The sequence below is a fragment of the Ciconia boyciana genome, chromosome 5, assembly GCF_034638445.1.
Source record: "Ciconia boyciana chromosome 5, ASM3463844v1, whole genome shotgun sequence".
Classification (NCBI taxonomy): Eukaryota; Metazoa; Chordata; class Aves; order Ciconiiformes; family Ciconiidae; genus Ciconia; species Ciconia boyciana.
In genome coordinates this window covers 49,150,489-49,177,597 of record NC_132938.1, presented here as the reverse complement: position 1 = coordinate 49,177,597, position 27,109 = coordinate 49,150,489, and the positions used below count along the sequence as shown (strand labels likewise).

The window sequence follows — 27,109 nt, the reverse complement described above, 5'->3', positions numbered from 1 at the left end:
TTATTTGGATGTTTACTAGTTTATAGGGACTCAAAACCTGCAAGCTTTCAATGTAAATAATTAAATACTTTAATAATTTAATAATCAAAAGTTAGGTCCTCTCTATGTGTAGGGAACTGTCACCTCCCTAAAGAACCAAATTCTAAGATCACAGCATGATTATTTTCTGTCTTCTCTCAACTGCATCAGTTCTAACTGCACTTACAAATTAGTCTAACTGGACGATTTATCAACAATTTTCAAAAGTATTTATTTAAATATTTTCAACATGGCTACTTTTTACATCAGTAAAACCACCTCTCATCATCACATACTTAGCATTGTCGACGTCACACTGAACGTTGTATTTTTCAGCGTTCCTGCAAGGACCCCCAATTTTATTATTGTTTCATTCGCAAGAGATAATTCAAAACCACCCAGAATCAAAGTATGGGTGTTACGGGAGGCCTAGCAGTTATTGCATCAGATTAGCATCCAAGACTCCGATTCGGTCCCAACCCTCGTCGTATCAGACGAACGATGTGGATTTTCTGTAGACAGGGAGTCACTCTGAAGTGCCTCTACGTGATTAGCCCTCTGTGGGGACGTCCAAAGACAGCGCCCCGATTCAGACTTCAGGACTGGGAAATTGTTCCTCCTTAACTGCTGGGGACTTTGCTGCTTTGGTGATGTTTACCTCATATCCACTGACTAGAAATTCAGCCTGGGACCCGAGAAACCCTTCCTCTCAAAACTGAGACATGTACTCCCAGAGAAAGCCTTATTTTTTGATAAATGCATTTTTTTGGGGGGGAGGAAGAAAGGGTTTCATAAAAATTTCGTAACCAGACTATCTATCTGACATGCTTTTGACGTTACCACAACCCTGAATGGGGTTTCCACTTTTGAGGTTAACCCCACCATCCCACACGTGGTGCTTCAGCACTGACACGGGGGCCCCTGCCACCCCTGCAGCACCTCAGGGATGCGGCAGCCCCAAACCCTCCTGCCACCCATCCATGTCCAGCGTGGGCCAGAATAAAACCAGAATCAAACCAGACGCGCCATTCGGGCACGCCCGGGAGTGCAGCCATCACAGCCGTCCCCCTGCCTGGCGCTGAACAAAGCCGACCAGCCGGGCCGAGCGGGGACTCCCAGAGCTTAAACTCCAGGCTTCATAGACTTCCTCCGGTCCCCCTCCCCGAACACCGCCGCCGGCCCGCAGCGCGGCCCCAGCAATCCCTGCGGCCGCCGCAGCGGGTTGGGCCGGGCCGGGCCGGGGCGGGCGGCGGGGCGGGCCCGGGCCTCAGCCAGGGGCGGCACCCAGGAGCCCGCCCGCCGCCACCATGAGCTGCGCCGCGCTGCTGGGGCTCCGGGGGCCGCGGCTGCTGGGGGCTGCCGCCCGCCCGCCCCGCTGGAGCAGGCGGCGCAGCGGCGGCTGCGAGCCCCCGGCGGGCGCGGCGGTGCGCATCGGCTGCGCCTCGGGCTTCTGGGGGGACACGGCGGCCGCAGGTAGGCGGTGGCGGCTGCCGCCCGCGGGGGCGGCGGGGAGCCCCGGCCGGGCGGCGTGGGCCGTCGCTGAGGCACCGAGGCCTGGCGAGGCCGCCGGGCGAGGCCGCCGGGCGAGCGGGCGGCGGCTGCTAGCGCCGCAAACAGCCCCGTTGCGTAAGCGGCCGGGCCGGGGCTGCCGCCGCACGCCCGGGCGGGGCGCGCCGCCCGCCCGCAAGGCCGTCACCAAGGGCAGGGGCGGGACGGCCCGGCTTGCCTCAGCCCTGCCCCGCGGCGGCTGGGGCGGGCCGGGGCCGCCGGGCGCTGTCCCCGGCGCCGGGCAGCCCCCGGGCTGCGGCCGGGCCGGGCCGGGCGGGGTGGGGGTACCGCCGTGCTAACGGCGGGTTCTCCCCTGCCCCGCCAGTGCCGCAGCTGCTGTACGGAGGGAAGCTGGATTTCCTCGTCTTCGATTATCTCTCCGAGATCACCATGTCGCTGCTGACGGCCGCCAAAGCCCGGTCTCCCGTAAGTAGCGGCCTGGAGCCGCTGCCCAGCCCCAGCGTGCCCGGCTTGGCTCAGGCGAGAAGGCCGGGCTGGGGAGGGCATGGCCCCGCGGCGAGGCGGGTGGGCTCCGGGACCTCCCGAGCTCTCCCCCGACCCCCGTCACGCTCGGAGTCTGTTTAAAACATGTCAGGTTATGGGGACACGTTTGCTTTTGTATACCTCTTACTTGCATGTATTTCTTTATTTTCATATATTCAGTTTCATCTAGTAAAAGCGTTGACGTCCTTTTCTATAGCATTATCCAAACATTTTGAGAGCTAGTTGTTCTTCCCTGTTTTCTCTTTTCTGTTAACCAAGAAAAGGGATTCGGTTGACTTAACCGTAACAAATGGTTACAACTTTTAATTATTTCAGGCTTTAGGTTACACTCCGGATTTTGTCTCCACTGCCATGGCTCCCTATATAAAAGATATTCACAGGAAAGGTATGCTACTCTTCGTGTGAATTTGTATGTTAATTAAGTTCAGTTGCTTAGGTGGGTTTCGCATAGTTACTCTTCCTATAAACAGCTGTTTTTCACCCCAGTGTTTTGCTGTCCTCTGGGAATAATGATTTAAACATCAGCAAAAATCCCATCGTAATGGATGTGAAGTGCAGGTCTGATGGTGAGATTTAAATTGGGTTAATTTGAAATGCTTGCTATAATTATAAACATCTATATATCTACATGTATTTCTTATGTAGGTTTAGTTTATGAATGGAAGATCACTTTACAGATCTTTGTTAAAAATGTGAGATCTAGATGTTTTCAATGCAATCTAAAAATTTTTCAACATTCCCATGTAGTTCCAGAATATCGCTTATTTTCTGATCACTTTTTTTCTGTTTACATTAGTATAGCTTCACAGCTTTCTGAGCTTAAGAAGAGACAAGGAATTATTTCCTAAGTACCCAATACCTTGCTAACACAGCCTGGAATTTATAGAGATAGATGCATATTTTTGCTAAAATGCAGTTGTTTGGAGAGCATGGATGCTTGAATGATTGGTGTCAAATACTGTTCCTGTAGGATTTGTTTTGATACTGTCTGCCTTATCATGTATATCTTTTTGGTCACTTTCTCCTCCCATGCATAAAGGAAGGATGAGAAGTATCTATAACAATTATTTTTCTGCAAACAATTTTGCATTGGCTTATTCTGATCCTTTCACAGATTAAATAGTGTTCATGTTTTAATGGGATTTTAGTACTTTACTTGATAAGATGTCTGACACCTTGCAAAGATGGTATCTTGCTTCTGTTTCAGCACGCTTTAAGTTTTTAAAATACAATTGATTGTTGACACTGCTGAATTTAATTTGTCTTTTTTGTTTAGGTGTTCGTGTCATCAGTAATGCTGGTGGAATTAATCCACTTGCTTGTGCAGCTGCCCTTCAGGAGGTGGCAAAGAAAGCAGATGTTGATTTGAAAATAGCTGTTGTTGCTGGAGATGACCTAATGAGTGAGGTATTTTACTTTGTCTTAAGGCTTAGTAGCATTGGGGAAATTATTTTAGTCTATATAGCATGAAGGTGGCATTTACTGTCCTGTAGGAACTTACTTTGTGTATTTTTATGCAGTAGCCTTCTACTGTTAAAAGCATCTAAAAATTGTTGATTCACTTTTTTTTTTTAATGCCTGAAAACAATTGTTGGCACATCTTCTGTTTGGTGTGTGATTGGGGTGAGTTTTATAAGACGGTGGATCTACTGTTTATCTTTTTGAAGCAAAATGTGAATCTGATCTAAGGTCTGCTTGCTCTTAGGAGAAGCTAGGATGTGCTGTTACTTATTGTTTCTGTCTAAACTAAATAATCCTGTGTGTTATATCTCTTGAATTTAAATGTGGTGTAGTTACCACGTGTTCAAATGTTCATCCCTTCTAGCTATTTTTATTAGTTTACAGGCATTTCCTGTTATTTTGTTTATAGGTAGCTGTTTTTCTAAGTAAATAGTTTATGGCCAGTCAGGTAATGTTAAGTGGGAGGATTGAAGTTTTAATATTTAAAAAAACCCTTGAAATCTAGACATGAAAATATATGGCGCTTTTGACTTAAAAGATGACGCTTTATGTATGAAGTCTGGTTCCCCAAAAAGCGTTGGCCATATCTGAAAAGACACTGTGAAAACAATTTATACATCGATAGTGGTTAAGAGGGGATAGGTTTGCACTATGGTTAAATCTCTGCCTGTAACTTGGGAAATTATTTATCTGTGTAGGCTCTGTTACTCTGTGCATGCTATTGAATGTAGAAGATGGTCAAGTAAGATTCTTTATTTGCAAATTATGTGCAGTGCTTGGACTTCTTTTCAGGAAACTGCTGCCCTGCTGAAATTACTTTAGCATCAGTGGTCCAGAATTTCAGTACTGGTATGACAGTGAAATGGTCATTATTTGAGCTTGACATGGATGTTTCTGGTCTGAGATGGATTATTTTCTATGCTATTGTCAGTACATAACTTACAGGAACAAAAGAGACAGCTTTTACACTGTCTACAGACAACTTCCACTGTTGATACTAAACATCATTAATTAAACTAGGAAATGTTATTTGCAGTTTGGAGGATTTCAATCCTTACCATAGAATACCAAATTAATTCAAATAGATATTCAAAATGGAATAGATTAAAATAGATTCCCCCCCCCGTAACTAGCATTAGACATTGAGTCTATGCAGTCACTGCCCCCTGGATCCACTGGTTTCTCAAGCTGCCTAATGCATGGTCAAAAACACCCACCCCGCCCTACCAACCGCTCTGGAAACACAATGTATTCGAAGTATCGCCTGGAGCTGCGGAATTAAGCTTGTTTTCTGGCCACACCACCATTGCCGATATGGCAGACACATTTCTGTTTGCAGGGTTTGATTTATTCAGTCCTATAGCAATTCAAGACAGTTTAAAAGCCTAGGGAATATACCAGTTCATTGTAGTTGATCATCTGTGAATGGACTAGCATTCTTTAAAGACTGACTTATTTTTCTGTGTGCTGGAAAACTATGGTTAAAAGTGTGTCTAGGGCTTTTAGCCATTTAACTGGTTTGTGTTGTTGCTAATTTTAATGATTATACTTTGCTTAGATTTGCTATGAAGTGGATCTATTGTCTAATACTAATAAAAGGCTTACAGTAGATACTACAAAATGCTCATAGATCTGGTGTTTTGTTTTGTTTTGTTTTTGTAACAGAAAGAGAACCTAAAAGGAGCTGGTATCACTGATTTAGAGAGTGGCAAACAATTTCCAGAGAGCATTCATAGCATGAATGTATATCTTGGGTGAGTTATTTTAACAAGTTGTTTTTATTATGGAAAAATAATTTTGAGACATTGACTACATGAAATTGGTTTGTTTTGTAAGTAGAACCACCGAGCAGGTGAGGTCACCTTTGCATTATTCAGGCAACCAGAGGAAAAAAAAACTTTTGTTTGTAACTTGTAAATAAACTTTTACTTTAGAACCTTGCCAGTTGTGACTCCTTAACGTTACATCTCCTGTGAATCCTCAGGTTTTAGTTCAAGCCAAAATAGTTTGAGTTTAATTATAACAATCACAAAAATCCTTTTTCATATGCGGAGTATCCTCTTGCTGCATGGAGCAGTTGTTTAGGGTGTTGTCGCTAGAAAAGTGCAACCGAGGAATTAAAGTACTGGGACATGCTCTGAGTGCTGTAGGAGGTTCCACTAGGCTGCGCTGAATTGTGCGTCAGGCTTTGTACCATTGAAATTTTGGAAGCTGGCTTTCCAGGATGGATCACTGTTTTGAAAGATCTCTGTTGCCTCCTTTATGATACTAAAGGCCTCCCATAAATCTCTAAATGCAGGTGTTCTAGCTACCTGTTTGTGAACAACGCATTTTCGTTGTCACCATCAACTTCTTCAGATGAATCAATGTCAACCAAGTCCATCAAAGGGGAACGACTGAGAAATGGGACAATGGTCAGGTGTTCCCAAAAGCCAGCATCTCTTCCAGTTGATGATCCTGGTGATCCTGTTTTGCTTTTCCATCCTCCATGTCATATATATCATCCCTCCTGTATTTCTTTTTGGTGTATTTCTGAAGTCTGTGCGCACAGTCCCCCCTCTTTTACATTAATCTTTATGGAAAAACTGCTGTGCTCTCTCTTTTATCATTACCATTGCACTTTCCAAAAATGCATCACTGGCAGATAGCAGGGTATGGCTGTACCTAACACAGCATGTATTTTTCTCTGTAAAACAAGAACCTTTTAATAGATGAGTCTTTTTCAATTTGTCTTTAGTGTTTTCTGTTGTTGCTGGATTTTCTGTTTGTTAAATTTTGACTTGCAACATTTGCAGATCATGACTAACTGTAAATGAAATCAAGAAATACTGTTTAAGATTTGTAATTGTGAGAAAATGTTCATTCCAATTCTGGTGATTCATGATTTATTCATGAATTTTAAAAAGCAATGCAAATCAAAGCAGAGAGGACAAAAGCAGGCTAGTATGATGAGGCATTTTAAAAATTCATTACTTCTGTCTCTGCTTCATTAACAGATGCTAGGACAGTGGACTCTTGGTTTTCTAATAAAAGCGGTATTTCTTTATGGGCTCCTTAATATCAGTTGCATTGAAATGTAAAGCTATTACCAGCCTCTTAAATTAGTCATTTCATAAGTTACATTCTTCTTTGACAGCATCAGCAGTGGATGCTTATTCATACAGCAAATGATAAATTTATATATGCCTGTAAAACAAGTCAATACCAGAGTGTATTGGGTAAAATCTGTAAGTTCTGTAGATAGTTCACTTTTAATTCCCTAAATCTGTTGATGTTTACAGTTTGATTATTGATTCAAGTGTGTAAACTCCATCTGAAAAATTTGCATTGGAGTATCGATTCTGAAGTGATTCTTCTGTCCCTCCTGATTTGGGCTATTAGGAGTTCAGTGGACTGAGTTCACGTGCATTTTTAACAATAAGATCCAAACGGCTTTATTTACTGCTTTTCAAAGGTAGTTACACAGTTTTTCTATCAGTATCCTGTATGAATGTATGCAGAAACCCCATTTGTGCTTTTTACCTCTGGCTGTTACTTAACACTATGCCCAGAGACGTAAATTGTTTCTATATGCTGTATATTTGCTTGTTGTTCTAGCTAGTATCCTTTGGTTCATGTAGCATTGGGGAAAAAACAAGTACATACATTTTATGTTTACATTACTAAGAAAACTTCCTTGTGTTCTAACTTACTTCTTGACAAAAACAGGGCTAAGTCTATGGAAACTGTAGAAAAACACTGTTCTTGGTTTTGTTCTTCAAGGCACACGGTTTACATGGTTTGTGTTTTCAAGCTGCCTATTTCATGAAGAATAGAAGGATCCAGGAGATAGCATGGGTTTAGAAGCCAGGAGCCACACACTCTGGTCAAAGCTTGCTCACTAAAGTGCATAAACTCGAGTGGTTCACCTGGGTGAATATTTTCAAGCCTGACTAATTTTGACTGGGCTGACTCTTACCTGACCAATCTGGAAAATCTGTTGCCTGAGTTTCTTCAAAAATGACTGCACAGTGCTGCTCTTGAAGTTGCTTGATATTGCGAGTTCTAAAAACACTTATGGAAATTGACCTGAAAGGTTTAAAATTGGAGGGCAAAGTCACCAAGCTTTCTCTGTGAAGAATATTGGTCTTTATACACTCATCTACAAATGAAATAAGAGTAATGAATCTCTGAAAACCACTATTTTCTGTTACTGATAATAGAAGTGACACTCTATGCACTATGTTCAAGGCAGTTTCCATGGGCATCAAGACGGGTATTTCAATTATGTTATTTAGGTACCTGAATTTGATAGGGTGTTCTGATGATTGCTTTTTAAAATATTCTTGTTGTATATACAAAATGACAAATTGGGTGTTAAAGTTGATTTCATTGATTTCCTATGGGATTTTTAAGTGATTTCTATCCTGTGTGTGGCAGGAAACTGATTTTTTTTTTTTAAATGATGCTTTAAAAAGTAAAAGTACTTACTGTTGTGTTTTGTCATCTTTAGCGCAAGACCAATAAGCAGGGCTCTTGACCTTGGAGCTGATATTGTTGTGACAGGTAGATGCGTTGACAGTGGGATTGTATTAGGACCACTCATTCATTCTGTAAGTACAAGTTAATTTCCATATGATTATGAACATATGTGAATGAATATTCAGCAATCATTGTCGGACAATTTTTGGTTCTTACGAAAATTTAGATACTGAATTAAAAATAATGAGCACCTGAAATTTTTTTTAATTTCTCTTTTTCTTTTTTTTTTTCCCCTTACATGCATGAAAAGTTGCTAGCTTTTACTTCTCCTAAACTTATAGGCGGGATATTTATGAACTTGTGTATCATGAAGCTGGAAAGCGTTTTGGTGAAGTTAAGGAAGTCTTACCATGTTTTACCAGTATTTCACTTTTACTCCCCCCGCTGCCCTTTAAAATTTGGTGTGTGAAGTTAAGAAACAAGTATATTTCTCTTTACCACAAGGTGGCGGTAGTAGAGCTCACTTTGGTTTGGGGCGGGGGGAGGCACATGAGGTGGTCTAAAACACTGGTCTTTTTCAATGGGTAAACAGTTTTTACTTTAAGTAATTGAGTTTCAGTGCAACGTTCCTCAAATTCTGTGAATTTCAAAACGTTATACAAGCAGGATATGTGGTTTTCTGAAGTATTTTGAATAGGTTATACATCTTTGTGTATGACCACACACTGTGAAATATGGAAGCTTTCTTTTGGTGCATATTTAAAAAAACCCAAAACATGAGGGTATGTGTTAATGTCTAGTTACAAACATCCTTTCTAAAACTTCATACTCTTCTGACTTCATGCATGTCAAACATTGCCTAATCTAGAATTAAACTTTCCCATTTATAATTGCCATTACGACTTGTTATTTTATTTCTGGCTGTTTACATTCTCAAAATAGCTGTCAGTGTGTATTATCTACTCCAGAGAGGTCTTACCTAATTTAGTGAAAGGTTTTAGGGAGATTTCTGCTCAGTTGTAAATAAGAAACAATATATTGCTTGCACTGTGGTGAACTTGTGGAAAAATAATTTATAGTTAAACAGAAAACATGCTTCCAGTTTTTAAGGATGACTCGTAGTACTCCAGGAACTGATAATTTTCAGAAGTTGAAAAAACATAGTTGTTTGTTTACATGACACAAAATAGGTGCTAGACTTCTAAACCTCTGGGTTATGCAAATTTTGAATAACATGAATATTGCACTTCCAATTTTTTTGAAGAGGGTGTGACTTTGAGAATTTGTATTTGCTTGGGTGTATTAATAAGAGGGAAACTGAAATACATCAGAGCTCTTTTACTAATTTGCTGTATAGCAACTCAAGTCCACGTGCAGCGTCTGCCAATTATTGTTCTTTAGATTTCTGCAGTTAAGTAAAAATATATCTAATGCATTGTTACTAAAAGCAGTGTACATACTATGTGCAGTTTTCTGTACTGTATGAAACTTACATATGTACCACATTTGTATTTTTCTTCTAGTTTGGCTGGAATAGGGATGAATTTGACTTGCTAGCTGCAGGAAGGTAAATGATCTAAGACGACATGGGTAAATTTATATTTCCTATCATATAATGTCAGGATAACTTTTTAAGTGCTTAGTGCTTTTACATATTAGTCAATTCATTTATTTGAATGTTTTTGTTAGGTTTGGGTTCTTTTTTAAGGCTCACTTAATACTCTCTCGTTTGGAATTGAAATTATAGAAACTTCATTCTGGAACCAATGTAAAATAACAAAATGAGGAAAGGAGTGAATGATTTTATTTAACAGCTTAACTTCCTCTTCCTGTCCATTTTGTGTCAAGAGATGAAATCTTACGGTACAGACCAGTGATTCCCAGCTTTTTCTGTTTGGCCATCACTGTTGGTAGTTGAGGTGGTAGCAGGTCTTATCCTCAAAGATGCACAGGAGATTCAGGCAGAGGTCAGCATGCTTGTATGGTTTTGCAGAAGCTCAGTGTCAGTACTCCTGTTTGCAAACCCTAGTTGTAAGTCCTAAGGTTAGGAATCTGATGCAGAAAGGTTAGTGTAAAAATCTGTCACCTAATTTAACTTTTTGCATCATCTGACTGCGTTGAAGTCCATAAATGAGTGACTACTTAGGTAACCCAAGTACACCTAGTAGTAGTATGCTTGGACCTCCTGTTGCTTGAGAATAAATGCGGAGAGAAACTCCAGCTCCACTGAACTGAGGATGATAGGGACATGAGGATTTTCCCTGTAATTCTATTGAAGGTTTATGGACTGTCACAATCAAAGATCTGAAAATCATAATACGTAATCGTAATACATTCTGTCCTTCACATTGGAAGTGAGATCTTATAACTCTTGATTTAAAAATGGGCTTTGCACATTTGGTTACACACAGTGCAGACTGCTAAGATGCTGAATTTAGATCAAGACTTCTTGAAATGACCAATGAAACTTGGGGTTCTGTGTCAGATAATCTTTTAGGTGTTCATTTTTTTTTTCAGGAAATTAATTTGATTCTTCATGTAAAAGTTACTCCTTTCAGCTCTTCTTATATTCATCTTTCAGAATCCCTTGTTATGTTTAATGTGTAATTTATAAATGTGTTAGATGCCTGTGGATGAAAAAAAAATAGCGTGTTCTGTTACTTAGCTTCGTTTCCACTGTACTGCTATATTTTAAAGCTGGATTTGTGAAACTTGCTTTTACAGATTATTTAGTTATTTGAATGCCATTTTCCCAGCCTTGCAGGTCATCTCATTGAATGTGGTGCTCAATGTACCGGTGGAATATTCACTGACTGGCATGCAGTACCAGACTGGTAGGTAACTGTGACATCAGCGTGTATGTTTGTAGTGGACCAAAGATGAGGTTTCCTACTCTATCTGTGTTGTGAAAACTGCTTCTACTGTATTCTTTTGGGGGAGGCAATATGGGCTTCTTGATATTTTTTGGCCTTAGTGTTACTCTTCTACAAGGTCTATTCTCCCTATTGCAGTTTTCCTTTCTGGTCAACTGAGGGCTTTCTTTGTTAACTTAAGAAGCAGATGATTTGAAAAAAAAATTTACCCCTTTGATTTTTTTTCTTTTAGATTACTTGTACTGTTTCCTTTTTTATCACCTGCTTTTTGGAAAGATTCGTTATTGGCTTTCATGTAGGATTGTAATGGAAAAGACAATATGCATATTTTGGATGCTGTTTCATCAGTCTTCAGTTAGATCAGTTGCCTACTGTTCAGTCACAAATTTTATATAATTTGCTTTGGTAGGGATGAATGTATGCCACAGTCCTCTCCTCCTGTATGACCTGATCTCCACAAATGTGTTGAGCTGTCAGTCCTTTCAGAAAGTTATGTGCGTATCTTGTGTTCAGACGAACTGAAATGGACTTTCACATAGGTAGGTCCTTCTGCCTACTGAGAAGTACCACAAGGAAGGACTAATGTGGCCCGCTTTTGACCAACTTGTTTTTAAGAGTAGTTTAAAAGTAGTCAGGGAATGTGTTTTGCATAGGATGAGTGATTCTGGCTGCAGTTTATTCCCATTTTCCTTGGTATGAGAGGGAGGAATCTTGTCCTGTGCTGTGTCATGAGAAAGGCAGTGCTTCCTTTGCTTGATGGGAGGAAGGGGTTGAAGAGCAGCAGGAGAGATGCAGGAGAGGAGGGTGGCTTTCATTTGGTGTGTTTCTGCTCCCAAGTTGACCTTGGGAAGGAGGCCACGGGGGGCAGCCTGTAGTCCAGCTGGATGAACCAGCAGGACACTGTGCCCTACAATCTGAAGAGCCGCTCTTCTGAGTTAGTTCCCTAGGGCTGCCAAGCATTTTTTCTCCTACTTGTAGTGACTGTTTCAGATTCAGAGTGTGATCCTGAAAGATGTATTCTGCTTTTCTGAGTTCCTGAACACTGCTGATTTACAGGTGAAGGCACATATGGCATAGAAAGAAACAGGGTCAGACATTTCTTTTCACCTATTAGAAGGCTACTAGCCCTGAACAAACTGCACTCACTCTTCACCATTGTGTTAAATGGGAAATCAAATGAGGGAGTTTATAGTAATGAGACACTCTGTTCGGTTTGGAAATTTGTAACTGCTAATTTTACTCCTATTCTGATGTATCTCCTGATGATTTTATTATGCTGCATCATGAAACTTCTTAAAATCTCCTGTAACTGTGACTCCAAAAGATCTTGCTCTATAGAAGAATGAAAGAAAAAAAGAATACTACTTTTGTTATTAAAATGCTTGGTAGTTCTTTATTTTTAAGGATTTTTCTGTGAGAAATGGCAGTCTGGTTTGAAAAAAAAAAAAAAGGAAGTTTGAGTATATAAGCTAGGAGCTACTGGAGTGGGAGTAGCTAATTTTATGGACAAGTATATGCACATTGTATATGCATAGCTAATACTTGTGTGTGTGTATAAAAATCATAAAACTGTGTCTAAAATCATAGTAGTCTTGTGGCTTAGAGCTAACTGGTGCTGACTTGAATCGCTACTAAGCAATATAGAAAGTTAGCACCCAATATGGCTCTGTTACCTTGTCCCTATCGATGTGCACACATATTTCTGAACCATGCACGATTGTATCTGTGCTAATACAACAGTAATTTATTTACCTTCAGGTTAAGTCTACTAAAGGATTAATCACGATGCCTTTAAAACTGGTGGTTTTGTTTGCAAATTGAAAAAGTCTTAGGCATTTGATTTATGAAATTCTTGAAATAAAAGCATGTTACACATCAGCCTGTATGATAAAATCCTAAAAACTAGTCAAAATAAAACCAAAATAACATGTGAGCTTTAATTTTATATTTGGAGAGGCAGAGTAGAAGACTGACTAAAGTGGACTTGTGGTCTAGCACATCAGTTTAGGATATGGGGGGAAGGAGGGAGGAGAGATTTGTTAGAGATCTTTGCTTACCCTCCCCCCCCCCCCCCCCCCCAATAGTTGTTTACTATCTTTAGGCCCAAATGCATGAAGGGGATATATTATGAAAGCTTTTGGGCTGCGGAAAAATGCATTTTCCATTTGATAGCTTAGTAACCTGTTGACTCCTTAAGTTAAAGAAGCTTGATGGTGTGGGGTTTTTGTTATTTAGACAGTCTGAATCTGTTTTTAATGCATGCAGATAATGCATTGCATAATAATACACAATAATAGTATGATAATTCATAGTTTCAATAATGACCAAAACATGCAATACCTGCTGCCACCAACATTACTTATATTGCCAATAGGTCAACAGAGCTCTGACAGAGTTTGCGGAAGTTACTTGACTATAGTCTATTAATGATTTCTCCCTCATTTAGGAAAAGCTACATTTTTAGCAGTCTCCTGAAAGTAAGTGTGTGTAATTTAGATCTCAATAAATCCTAGTGTCTGTGATACATAAGGTTAAATCCGAACCAGCCCAACAAAGTCAGTAAATGTGGGGGGAAGAAGCCAAGTCAGGTCTCTGTGTTTGTCGTTAAAGTGCCTTTCACATAACGAATTTCTCACTGCCGTGAGTGCGTTCATGCAGCCAAGACCACTTGCCATTCAGCTCTGCAAACGTTTACTGGACCTTTACCCTATAGCTCAAGAAAACCTTTCACAGCATTTATGCTGTTTTCTGGTGACTAAACACTAGAGGGCAAGCTCTCTCTTTTCCTCACATCTTATTGCGGAGGGTAGGTTTGGTTATGATTAGAGTCAGGTCGTTTTTTTACTGTCTTTGGGTTTGTTTTTTTTTTCTTCCCGAGAACAGTAGTCCACGTTACTCTTCTCTCTTTGGCTGCTGCAAAAGGTGTAAGTGTACTGCTAAGAAGGACTGATGGGTATGAGTTTTTCGAACTTGTAAACAAAAAAGGGAAGAATTTATCAAATTTTAGGCTTATAAACCTTATCTGTCTATTGTTTATGCATAAGCAAAAATAATTAACTATGTAAACAAGAGCACTTCAAATTAAACTAAGTAAAGCCAGGCAAGTCAGAGTCAGAGCTCACATTCCATGCATATATTATCATGTCTCCATGAGTATTGAGGTAGTAGATTAGACCTACTTCATTCATCCAACACAGTTTTTTAGTTTCTTTTTTAAATTTTCTTGAAATGTTTGATGCAGACCACTTCTGGGAACTCAGCTCCACTGCAAAAGGGTGCTTTAAGTCTCAGGAATGTTCATGTGGGTATATTGTGGCCATTGAATGGCTATTAAAATCTAAGCTATTCTCTCTCTTTCTTTGTTGTCTTGGTAAAGTAAGTTTTTAATGTAAAACAAGTAAAGTGCATGTTCCAACTCGTGACTCTCCAAGTTACTTTAGTTGATAGAAGCCAGACTCAGTTGATTTCTGTCTGCTGACCTAAGTCACTGGGATTTCTTTGATTGTGCTAGGTGTATCTCCCTAATGTATTTGACTTAAAGGCAGGAATCTTGAAACTGTAAAGTTTCGTCCAGTTTTCATGAAAACAGGCAGACAGGTAGAGGGGATAGATGCTGTTTATTTTTCCAGTGAGAGGAAGGCTGCTTGACTCGCCTCTTGTGTGGATTCTCTGATGTTTAGCAGAGAAAATGTAAGAAACCATTAGTTCACAGTTTATAGAAGACCAATGTGCATTCTTAAATGACTGATTTTAAGTAAATGTTATCAAAAAAGGCACTTACTCCTTTTCTTTGATTTGTGTAGTAATATATGTCAGCAGATGGTCAGAAGAAGTGATAATACATCACTGCTCCCTATTTAATGTCTAGTGCACAGCACTCAATAGGGAATTCATGCAATGTGTCAAAATGAACCATGATGCCAGAACTATACTGATGATGCACAGCTCTGTATTTAATTTCATTTAACCCCAGACATCGCTGTCTCTTACCATTATTTAGTGCCAGTGGGTGATTAGTACATTGTTTTGTTTTGTTTTGAAATGCAGGAGAGAATAAACTAATGCTGATCAGTAGAGTAATCATTTTGAGGAGATGATAAACACTGACATTTTGCCCTAAGCCAAGAGTGTACAATGGTTGAGACTGCATAATCCTCTTGCCTGGGATGACGGAAAGGGTAAGTCAATAGTTGTAGTCTCTTAAGGGCTGGATCCAGATTGCTTAATTTGGGACTTGAACAGAATCCAGCATGCAAGTCCCAATCAGCAATGTGGAATGCCTTTTTCTCTGTAGCACCATCTATTCCAGGCAGCTGAAAACACCAGGTAGCCTGTCTGATTGGGTTGAAATTGTCTAGGCATTAAGAGTTTACATACAATGCATGCTCTGAAATGCCCTAATCAGAGGAGATAAGTGATGCAATCAATAAATTTTGCCTAAACTGGAAATGCAGCAGAAGTTAGGAAACGTGTTGGTACCTACATGTTAGGTATATGCATCTCTTAACCCATAAGTTTGTGCTGATCTTGCCTGACACATGTTAGCAGTTTTGAATTGGTCGTAAAAACACCGCTAGAAGTGCTAGCAGTTTCTACTTTTTGCCTAATAGCATTGCGGTTAAAATACATGCCCAGGGAGTTAAGAAACTTGGCTTAGATCTCTCCTCAGGGTGACATTCGTTGAGTCACATCCCAGGAAACTGCATTAGCTATAAAGCTAAAAGTTCATACCACAGCCTACTTGGACCCTGTTTCACTTCCATGTCACATGCATTGCTGTGGTTTTTTTGTTTTCTTTCTTGCAGCATCTTCCCCTGCCAGTAAATGTACTACACTAACTGTCCCATCTTTTGTTGCCAGTAATCTCTTCAGTCTACCAGTAGTGGCCTGAATGAGATACTTGAGGGGGTTTGGCACCTGATGAGGGAAGAAGTACCCATTTTATCTTGGAGAATGTCTTTCTCCCTGAGCCAAACAGGACCCAGTACTGATGGTGCATTTTACTTTTTTGTAATGCAAATGGTGTAAGATATGTGGCAAAACAAGAAGGAAGGCTATCTTCATAGCTGCACAGAGGTTGAATAGTGCATTGTCCCAGAGTAGACAGGGAGGAGATCTCTGCTTAGACATTTCATGTTATCACCTGTGACATGCCCATAAACTGTAACATTTCTGAGAATCAAACTGAAGAAAAACCAGCATTTTACATGGAAAAAATTAATCCAAGAGTAAGTCATTGGCAGGCAGAGAATTGACAGGAGACTCAAATTTCAGAGCCCAGATTCCTGTTAGAGTAGGACAGGAGCTGTAGGTGGTTGATGAGAAGGTGGCTTCAGCAGCAAAACCGGTTTTGGAACTTTGTTACCCCTGTGCTGTAGTTAGTGAGGACCTGCTTTAACTGTTAACTCCCTACGGAGCCCCAGCTTGGACGGGATTTCTGAGGTTGAATCTTAGCTTAGTTTTATTCAATGCTCTGGTTTACTAATGCATATAATTTATTTAATTGTTAAATACCAAACATAGAACCCGAAACAGACATTTTGTATAAAAGAATGGTAGTTGTTATCTCCTTTCACGGACTGATGTATATTACTTCTGTATTTTAACAGAGTTAAAAGAACTGCTCAAAATGTTTTAAAAGTAGTACTTTCATATTTATCTCTAGTATTGTATTTTATTAATTACACGATCATATAATTTAATTAGAATTCATTTTAGTAGTTTCCTTTCAGAATTGTTTACATTGCTTGATATTGCCCCATCTCACCAGGGGATTTTATCACTAAACTGATGCAATTCTTTTATTATTGAAGGGTGCCACTTCGGATGCCATGACTGTAGTTGCTGCTGAAGTTCAAGTTCATAGTTCTGTGGTTTAAGTCCCCTGCTACACAATACAAAATTACAACTTGGCTGTGGGTTATGGCCAGCATAAAGTTGGCATGTTACAGAGCGGATGTCATATGGTCTATAGTCATTCAGCAAAACCTACTAGTGAATGGGGCAAAGAGTTACTTCTTTCAGTGGAAGTGATGGTGTGATCATAGTACCTGTGGCATGTGCTAGAATACCCTGTCCAGGTAGCTATTGATGCTAGTGAGCTCTAATGCCAGGTTTAAGTAGCCATAACTTGACTGAATCATGCCATAAGGGTGACTTTTTGTTTCCAAGCTGAAAATTAATTTTAAGTCATGTCTTTTAGCAATATACAAAATACATTTTTCTCTTAAGCGTGCATATGTTAATGGGGGTTATTATTGGCATCTGCTCTGAGGTAGTATAGGATATATGTATTTACCCAGTCATCCAGTTACAATACAGATGGAATCTAGGGGCTTCTTGCTCAATTCATTGCATCTCTGTTTTGAATTGTTAAAAAGTAAGGGAAGCTTTCAGAGCTGACCTGACCTGGGAGAGCACACATCTGCAACTAACTGAGCATTCAGGAAAGTTCATTGGGTGGTGTTGGGCGTTGAGGAGGAAACGTCCCTCATGCTTATCTCGGATGAAGGCAAAAAGTCTTCCTTGATACCTTTGCTAACTGTTGAAACAGAGTTACAATGAAAGAGATGACCAAAGAGTAAGTAGCTGATTGTAGTGTTCTTTTCATTGACCTTCTGGGTTATGGATTTTAGAATGGTTTAAATATAGCTAAAAGTTCTTATCATGCTAGGGCATGCTAGTGTCCTGTGTCAGCATGCCTGTCCTATGAAGACTTTTGTTTTTCCCCCTTTTTTTTTTTGGGTGGGGTGGCGTGGTGTTTGTTTTTGTTCTGTTTTGGTTTTTGTTTGGGGTTTTTTTGTGTGTGTTAGAATGTCTTCTCTCCTTCATACAATTTTCTTACAAGCTTTGAGTCAACACTTTGCTGCAAGTGGCAAGAGCTGAGTGTCTTTTTTATATAGCAGATTTGTCTCAACCTTAGAGGCTATTTAGAAGCTGTTCCAGAAGGTACATTTGTACCCATATGGTCTCCTTCCAGCTACTCTGGCAGCATAAAAAAATTCCGCCATAAAGATCCTCTGACTTTAATGGCCCTGAGATAACAGGAAAATTAGTGTCTCCTTCCTTTTGCATACTAAGGGACCTGAATAATAGTGTTGTTTATATTGATACTGTTTATCTGCTGTCTTCCATGATTGGTCTGCTTTTTAAGTACTTAAGTGTTTGCCAGATTTAACCATTTTAGAGGGTGAAATTTCTCTCTTTGCCTCACTACATTCTTGTTGGTTTTTGTTTTTTAATGGTTCAGGTCGTTTAAGAGTGGAGCTTGGGCAAACTGAAGTTTAATTGATGTTAGTAGACTCGGTGGCTCAGAGTAGAAAGTTGAGTGTCTACAGTTTACCTCTTCTTCCTTCAAAACAAGGATCACTGGGGAGTAGGTGCAGGAATGTGTCATAAGAGTTGCATGTGGTGATGGCTTAGATCGAAATGGGCTGCAGCAAGGATACCAGTTGTCACTGCACTGGGTAATCTGTGTTGATGGAAGTGGTTTCAGTTTTGGGTAAGTGATTCGAATAAGCTGCATTGAGCCTGCTAGCAAGGCACCTGGTGCTGTTTTCTTAAGGCGAGACAGCTAGATGGTAGGGTCAAAGCACACAAGCGTGGCACCAAGAGGGTAAAAGCTCCTTAATTCTAGCCTTGTTCAGTCACTGATCCTGCTGTGTAACACTGGGCAAATCATGATGCTTCCTGTATGTGTCTCCTTACCTGTAAAATTGGGATAATTACATATGTTAGTCTGTTACCCTACATTAATGTTCAAGGCCAAGAATTGAGAGGTTTTTTGGGTGTTGGGTTTTTTTCTGTGTCACACTTCAAAATGTTGAATGTTACATACTTCTTGCCACCATCTTTTCTCCCTCCTCTTCCCCTCAAAAAAAAAAATCTAGACTAACTTGTATAAAAAATTGTTGATTCCATTCAATTCTTTGTATTCACCAGGGTGGGGTTTTTTGTTTCCCTTTGTCTGTTTAGTGGTTTAAATAGTTTCAAAGACCAGTCTAATGAAGTATAATCTTTACTGATTCAATGTGGGCTTTCCTAGGTGTCCTCCAGCTACCATACTTTCCAAGTTTTGTACACTATAAGTATTAAAGTTGCTGATCTCTGGTAACAGAGCTTGTCTCTTAATCCTTTTTTTAAATAACAGGGTTATGTTTGAAGCTTCCCAATGATAAGGAATCTGTTCATACTCCCATGAACTTTTACAAATGTCACTTAAGAGTTCACTGGTTTCTTTGCTTACTTCCTTCAAAACTTTGTGGATTTATGTTATACAAACTATGTTCATCTAACCTTTGCTGATAACCAGTTTGGTGGTATGTTCAGCACATTGTTCCCACTAGCACCCAAAAATAATACATTTCAGGGATGGACTGATTTTTAAGTATGTATGAAGGACCTGAAGGTCATTGACTTTACTGAGAATGGTGATGTTCACCACCTTTCATTATTAGGACCTTTTTAGAACAATTTTGCTTTTGCAAGGGGCTGTATCTCCTTAACTCCTCTTTTTGTGTTGTTTTTGTGTCTCTGGGACACTTTACTTGCACAAATTTCCAACTTCCTGTGAGAGGGGAGCAAGCCAGGTAGCCTTTTTAGAAGAATATTAAGGTTCTATTTTAATTTTCAGGTACTTTTAAATTTTATCTTTTTTAAGTTATTACTTTTGCTAAAATTCTCTGTAAATAAAATACAAGCCTTTTAGCCAGCAAAGCAGGTATCTAGGTCTCATCCACATAACCTTGAAAATTCTGCCCTGCTACTGTAATGACCAGCCTCTTACTATGAGTTATTTGATCACTTTCTGTATATTACTCTTGTGAGAATGTGAGGAGGAGGAAACATATTCATTTACAAACATGTCTGTAACTTTGTTTTACTGCTTTTCTTTTTGCTATGCCTTACAATTTTCCGTTCATTCTGTCTTTTATTACTGTTCTGGGCTGAAGATCTTTCATACATCCTTCTGTTTTCTGATTATAACTTTTCTGTGTATAATTTACTATTAACATGTGAAATTGTCCTTAATGGGTGTGATTATTCCTGTTTCCTACTTCCCTTCATCTCTGAGGCTTCCAGCACAGTCTGTTCTTCCTGCTTTGACTACCTTTTTACAAATCCAGAGTGCAGGATGTATTTACATGTCTTCACCTTCATGCTGTGTGTGCTGCTGTAGCCAAACTAGCCTATAATTAGCAGTCATGGGTTTTTTTCTGAATTTACCTCTTTAATCATAGTCATCTAATTCTTTTGGCTCCTTTTTACTTTAACCATTTTTGTTAGTGTCCTTCTCCATTCCCTTCCCCACTTCTCTCCGTTTACTGTTGGTATCTGTTGTTATATCTGCACTCCTTTGCCAGGCAATAAAATGCATCCTCTTATTTTGGTTGAGCAGTTTGTTCAGCGATTTTTTTTCTTGTGTATGTTTCTGCAGAATCAACCAGATATGTTCTAACTCTTGATCAGTTGTATTTAATTAGTCATTACCATAAAATTCTGGTATGTTGTTACTCATTTTTCTTTTCGCTTTCCCTTTGTATTTATAGGGTTTTTTCCGTGTTTTTAATATTCTAGGCACAACATAGGCTTTCCCATTGTAGAATGTTCCTCTGAAGGAGACTTTATTCTTTCCAAACCACCAGACACAGGGGGACTAATCTCTTTTGGCACTGTAGCTGAACAGTTGGTGTATGAATTGGGCAATCCTCGGCGCTATCTTTTACCAGATGTCACATGTGACTTTTCTGAAGTTTCCATCACCGAAATTCCAGGTTAGTCCTCTTACATGTTAAGAGATCTCTGTCAGTGAACTGGGTTATCAAACTAAAGCAGTTACTTTAATTTCCATGTTTTCTGTGCATATTTCTTGTTAAATCAGTTCCTTAGGGTACGATACTGTATTAAACTGATTTTTTTCAAGGACTTTTGCTAGAAATTCCTTTAGAAAATTTAACCATACTCCTATTTATCTTGCTGTCTGACTAATTTAAATCTTTGATCACTACTCCTCTGGCTTTACTTTTTCATGCACGCCTTGTACCTACCAAGTCTTTAAACTATGTATTCTGTGTGAGCAACACTGAGACAGCTCCACTATGATTTCAGTGTGTTGTTTTTAAACTGCAGCTCAGTTTCTTTGCTCAAAAAAATGTATGTTTTGTACATGTTTTCTCATATGGCATTTGAAATGTTAGTAACAATAGAAAGCTGTGTCTTTCAAAGCACTAATGGGTAATAGTGTTTTTCTTAGACATTTAATTGGATCATCTCAAGTGGTAGAAGCATGCTTGGGTACAGGACTTCCACCAAAGAATCTCTGTTCGAAAGAGTCCATTTGCTGTCCTTGAAACTCTCAACAGCCAGTAGACTAAAGATGGATGTAACGTATGTTCTGGATTTAGCTTTAAAAGCAAAACAAACAAAAAAACCCCAGGCTTAACAGATTTGAAGATCTGTAGGTTGGATAAGACAGCTTGAAAAAAATGTTTAGCTACAGTCATTTGAAGTTTGTTTTTTACTCCATCTGTATTATATATCCTTTTTTGTTCTAGTGGAACTTATCTGTGACAGTATGCTGAGTGTCTTTATAAAACTTAGAACAACTGAAATCTCAAATTAAAAACTTACTGTGATAAAACTCAAAACACTGTAGCATCAAAAATATTTGATTCAATAATAAAAATACTGTAAAATTGTACAGTATTATTCTGCTCATGCAACATAACCAAATGGCAGTCTGATAAGGCCAGCTTGCTGCTCTTAGTCACTAGTATTTTTTTTAAAAATAAAAAGAAACCCTAACCTCCCTATGAACTTTTAGCTTGCAAATGACCTGATATGACATGTTTGAACTTAAAATGAACTTTCACATGAACTTTCAGTTAGCTGCCTTAGAAATATAACAGATGGAAAACGGGCAGATTTCTTAAATATTTTTAGTTTGAAGTGCTTTGACACGTACACCAGTAAAAACAGGCAAGCTATCTATTTTTGCTGTTTACATTGCCGATTTTATTGTCCTGTTGGATTACTTGCAGTGTTTGAACTGAGAGGTGGTTCTGTTTTCTTCTTGTCAATGGATGCTATACATTTTGTTTTGCGGGGTTTCTTCTTTGTATTACTCCTTCACTTGGAACATGAAACTCTTTCACATCTTCACCCTGACTAGGGATATTGTTCTGTATTGAGAGAGTTAAATTAACCTTATGTCAATCTTGCAGAGAGAGTGATGATGTTATTTGAGTGATGTGTAAAATTTCAGCTAGTCACATTCACTTTTTCAGGTATGTTCTGATTTGATCTCTTCAGAGTATTTGTGTAAAGCTTTGAACTGCTTCCTAAATATTTGCAAGCACGGGTTAGGCACAGGTGAGCTACAGTATAATTCTGTCTGACATAAGGTGCTGAACCTGCACTGCTAATTTTCAAGGAATTGCACCTATTGATTTTCTCCAGTTCAAGCTTGAACCTGATGCCATGACAGCAGTTTTCTCCAGTTTCTTTTTGGCATTAATATTCCTAATACTGAACATGGTCGTTGCCCTGGAACATACATTCAGACTGTTTTGTTTCTGTTATTGACAAGAAGGCTAAAGTTAAGTTATTCCTTCACTTACTAAGCTATCAGCAAATAGGCTCTCACTGGTTTCTGATCTTTCTTGTTTTGTTTCTTTACCAAGTGAAGGACTGCAGTCCACTCCTGCCAACTACAGGAAATTATATGTGCTGTGTTTGTGTGTGCAATAACGGGCTGTTGAGTGGAAAATAACTATTGGGTCCAAAGTCCTAAGGCTGCTTTCTGTGTTAAATATTTTTTAAGTACATGAATAACCGTTTCAAGCATTCTATTAAAAGGCTCATTGAAGTCATGAATTTAGGCACCAATTTGCTCCTTGTGTTTCTAAGGCAAGGAGGACTGTTTTGTGAAAGGTTCTCTCTTCTGTGGCGGTACAGCTATCAATGATTTGCTTTTTAATTAAGTGGATTTGATTAATATGTATCACAAAATAATGTCTTTAAAGTTATATTGAAGAAGCTTAAATACTGATTTTTAACCGCTATAGGTTTTGACGGTGGGGCAGTGAAAGTTCATGGAGCAAAAGGATCGCCTCCTTCAACGTTTTATAAGGTATCGTCTCTTTCTGTGGAGCGTAGGGTATTTTTGGTTTACAAAATTTTATATTTTGGAGAAAATACTAAATGTTTTTTGCCAAAACCTGTTACCACTGTAAAATCCTCATCCTCCCTGCTCCGAGAGTAAAAGAAAGAGGGGAAAAAGAAAAAAAGACAAACCTTATTTGATACATAAAAACATGTTAATTTGTATAACAGGCTTATCCACAAACCTCCAGAGAAGGCTGGGATGGTTCTTTTATAGTAATAATAATTTTTAAAACATCTTAGCCCATTAACAGCTTTATACTTGTTGATTTTTATACTGGCATGTTAATGTTATTCTGTTTCATTGTGAAATTGATCTGCCAAGTAGTTTTCAAAAGGTAAGTAATGAGTAACTACATCTGTCAAGAGAGCAACTAAGAATGAGACTGATAGTCTCCTGAAATATTCTGTTGAAAGAGACCCGTACTTCTAGTAAAATTGTGAAGTTTTATGTTTGTTACTACAGTCTTCTAGTGTTCTCCGTTCCCTGGATGGATGCTAAGGTAATACAGTTCTGGTGAAGTCCCAGTAGGGCTGGATCCTTTTCTTGTTTAAACTAGTGGCAAAACTGACTTTTTACAGAAGAAAGGTCGAGATCAGAAATTAACTGCTTAGCATAGCCATATCAGAAATGAGTAAACCTAAGCAGGGAATTGTGCTAATATTTCTGTTTAAATAATATAATGTATGTCTGAGCATAGTTTTTCTTTGAAACTTTTTACTGCATTTTTAAAATATTTCTGACACTTTTAAAACCAGTTTTATGTAAGATTGAGTTTCACAGTATTTCAAAGTTAAATAGTAATATCACCAAAGCGGGTTTGGTTTTGGCGAGTTGTAAAGTCAGAATAGAAGAGCTCCCTAAAGGCTCCATAATTGAAGCATACTGACAAAGCATTTTTAGAATCGAGTAGTATACCACAGGTTACTTTTCTCATGCCCTTAGTTTGTTTTTCACTTCTGTCAGCTTCCTAGTAATCACGTTTGTATCGGCTTTATGAAAAAGGGGGTTGATATTTTAAAAGTATTGCGGGAGTGTAATCTGAACATGAAGTTTTCTAAACTTTCACCTAATATAATGAAGCATTCTTTTTTTTTTTTAATAGGCAGCCTACAATTTCAGTACAGTATTGTCTTGTCAGCTTTTTGCATTTCCTCAGAATTTTAATGATTAGTTTGAGTTCTAGTTACATAATACAGGAACAACACACTTCCTTTCACTGAGTGATCTGTGTCTGCATTATCTGCATCTGGAAATAACTGTGTCTTTTTAATCTGAAAATACATTTTTGTTGTGTTTGAAACAACAACAAAAAAGTCTTAAAACATAAACTATAAGCACATTTCTAAAAGATGTTTAGTTTTAAAAATCAGGCTTACAGTGTTATTGTATAACTGACGGAGAAGTCAGTTTAGAAGTAATTCCTAAAAACTATGTGGAATGAAGAGTACTTTTGTACAAAACATCAAATTCCATTAATCAAATGATAGTTACGCTAATGCTCTTATTATTCCTGTAGTAAATAGTGGAATCTGATACAGGCAAATAGAGAAGGCAGTGAATGTACGAAGCAAGAAATATTTTTTCTTCCTTGGTCCAAGTGTGCAGTTTGAAGCAGAATGTTTTGCTGCTGCTTGGCAACTTTAAGCGACTGTCCTGTTCAGCAGCCTTGTCCTCCTGCAGTTTTTGTTCTTGGCTTTACAGAAGTATGGAAGTGTATATCTAAAGGAAATAACTGAGATTTGAGATTTTCAGTTGATGAACCATGAAGTGGAATAAACAAAACAGAATGACAGTTTGGTTTTTACATAGCAGTAAAATAAAAATAAGTTTTCATTTGTTTCTTTCTTATTTATTATTATGTCTTAAATAGGACATTGGAAATGTATGTGTTTAGGAATATTTTTTTAATATATCTTCCATTTTGTCTATTAAACAGTGTAATGATATTCTAAAATATGTAAGTTGGATTTCCTGTGAAATATTTCTATTTTTTGAAACTGTGTAATTGGCTGTCAGTGATAAATGGACATATGCTTTGCACACTTGTTTTAGGAGTAATTTTTAGGAAACGAACTTAGTATATTCAGCTTGGCTAGGAAGTGACTGAATGGGCATTATAACAAGCTAGAAATACTTTAAGGGTGTGTTACATCTTTCAGTAACTTCACAGTAAGTGTAGAGGAAAATTATTTAATTGCTGCATTAAAGGTGAAGTATAGTAAAATGATGATAAGAGACAGTGAGATACAAGGTAAATTTCAGGGAGAGTAATGAGAAATACATTACCTGGGAAATAGCTTCTCAAAAGAAATAGCTGAAACACCATTTTTGGGGACATTTAAAAGAAGGCTGGGTAAAGTGTTTGAAAATTTACTGTAGAAAAAACATTTCTGGTTGTAGAGAGTTATGCTGAATATCTTACCAGGTTCTTCAATTTCTGTTTGTGGTTTTTTGTTAGGTAACAAATGTTGAAAATGCTCATGATGCTTAGTTTAGTTATTTTTATTACAGCTTTTCTACCATTTCTGGCCATGCATTATGGTCATTACTTTCACTGTATTAGAGCTCTGTTAAGCAGCTGTAGCACTGGAAGTCTAGTGAAATGCTTATTAGTTAAATGTTTGCAATGTATAGCATGTTCTTTTGTGTGTGCATGTATGTGTATGTGATATTTTTCCACATTTACTTTAATACTTCTGGGAAACTTATGTCTGATCTATTTCACTGTGATTCAGCTTTTCAGCATCAGAATGTGTCCTGTGTACCAAAACAGATAAGTACAGGAGAGTCTAAGGATGACAATTAGAAGTGATTCAGAGTTTCACAGTTTTACAGATTTGAATCTTCCTCCAACATACTTTTGAATTTTAAATAATGGAGTAAATTTTTGTGATGATGATGGTTTTTTTGCTATTCCTCTTCTGTTTAATGTATGGATAATGATTGTCAGAGAGCATTTATAGCATATCAGTACTGAATCCCATGTAATTTCGTAATCCCTTTATTGTTAGGTAAATGCCACTTACCTTGATGGCTTCAGAGCTACTGCTGTCTGTCCAGTGGGAGGTCCAAAGGCAGTACAAAAAGGAAAATGCACTGCAGAAAGTATTCTGCAAAGGTTAGTATTGGAGTCTTTGAAGGGGTTTTGACTTTTTCTTTTCAGAGGTGGTGAAAACAGAACTGTGACATATAAAGGCAACCATATTGACCTTGTAAGAACCCTAGAAGATCATAATCTTCCAACTAGGAGGACATTTCAAGACTTTCAAACAGCAGCCTGTTTAGGAGACCTGTTTTCAACATATAACTACACTTCAGCTACATTTGACAGAGCGAGAAAGGTCTCAAATATTGTTGAAAATAGATGGCTGGATAGTGGAGAGAAACCCAAATTAATGAGGGAAAAGCCATGATTCAGATTAAAAATTATTAGGTGCCAGAGAGAAACCCATGTGAAACTAGTTTTCACTGATTTTCACAGAACTTCTTTTTATCAAAAATCTTAGTGCTATGAAACGTAGGCAGTTTACCAAGTTTCTGTTTTAAACAAAATTCTTAGTACCTTGTAAAATGTGACTAATGATTTTGTTTGCTAGAACAATTTTACAGTTGTAAGACAGACTGATAAACTTTTAGTCATATTGTCATGTCAGTATATTTGGGCAAGGAGGGATTCCTCTTAAATACAATTCCATATCCTCACAGAAGTCTCTGAGCATTTACTCAGCCCCAATCTTTCTAGTTGTGAGATCTATCTCTTTGTGCTATGATTTATATACAACTTCCCCCCTACCCCCCCTCTGCCCCATTCTATTATAGACCCATGCAGCAAGTACACTAGGATAGACACCTGTTAGAAATCACAGAATCTTATAGGTTGGAAAAGACCTTTAAGATCATCGAGTCCAACCGTAAACCTAACACTACCAAGACCACCACTATACCATGTCCCTAAGCACCTCATCCAAATGGCTTTTAAATACCTCCAGGGATGGCGACTCAACCTCTTCCCTGGGCAGCCTATTCCAGTGCTTGACAACCCTTTCAGTGAAGTAAAATTTCCTAATGTCCAGTCTAA

General features: G+C 38.6%; 1 protein-coding gene across 3 annotated transcripts in view; it reads left to right on the top strand.

Moving 5' to 3' along the window:
* The first annotated feature begins 1,267 nt into the window (after nucleotides 1-1,267).
* Nucleotides 1,268-27,109, top strand: part of LOC140651953 (uncharacterized) — a 67,569-nt gene continuing 41,727 nt past the window's right edge. Inside the window, exons 1-11 of one of the 3 annotated variants that reach the window (XM_072862130.1) lie at nucleotides 1,268-1,491; nucleotides 1,892-1,992; nucleotides 2,386-2,455; nucleotides 3,347-3,477; nucleotides 5,197-5,285; nucleotides 8,024-8,123; nucleotides 9,516-9,559; nucleotides 10,749-10,826; nucleotides 20,442-20,638; nucleotides 22,931-22,995; nucleotides 26,043-26,149. In XM_072862130.1, coding sequence (XP_072718231.1) covers nucleotides 1,326-1,491; nucleotides 1,892-1,992; nucleotides 2,386-2,455; nucleotides 3,347-3,477; nucleotides 5,197-5,285; nucleotides 8,024-8,123; nucleotides 9,516-9,559; nucleotides 10,749-10,826; nucleotides 20,442-20,638; nucleotides 22,931-22,995; nucleotides 26,043-26,149 — 1,148 coding nt within the window. In that variant the 5' untranslated portion in view covers nucleotides 1,268-1,325. The remainder of the gene's footprint in view (nucleotides 1,492-1,891; nucleotides 1,993-2,385; nucleotides 2,456-3,346; nucleotides 3,478-5,196; nucleotides 5,286-8,023; nucleotides 8,124-9,515; nucleotides 9,560-10,748; nucleotides 10,827-20,441; nucleotides 20,639-22,930; nucleotides 22,996-26,042; nucleotides 26,150-27,109) is intronic. The other 2 variants (XM_072862128.1, XM_072862129.1) reach the window with 2 other exon arrangements.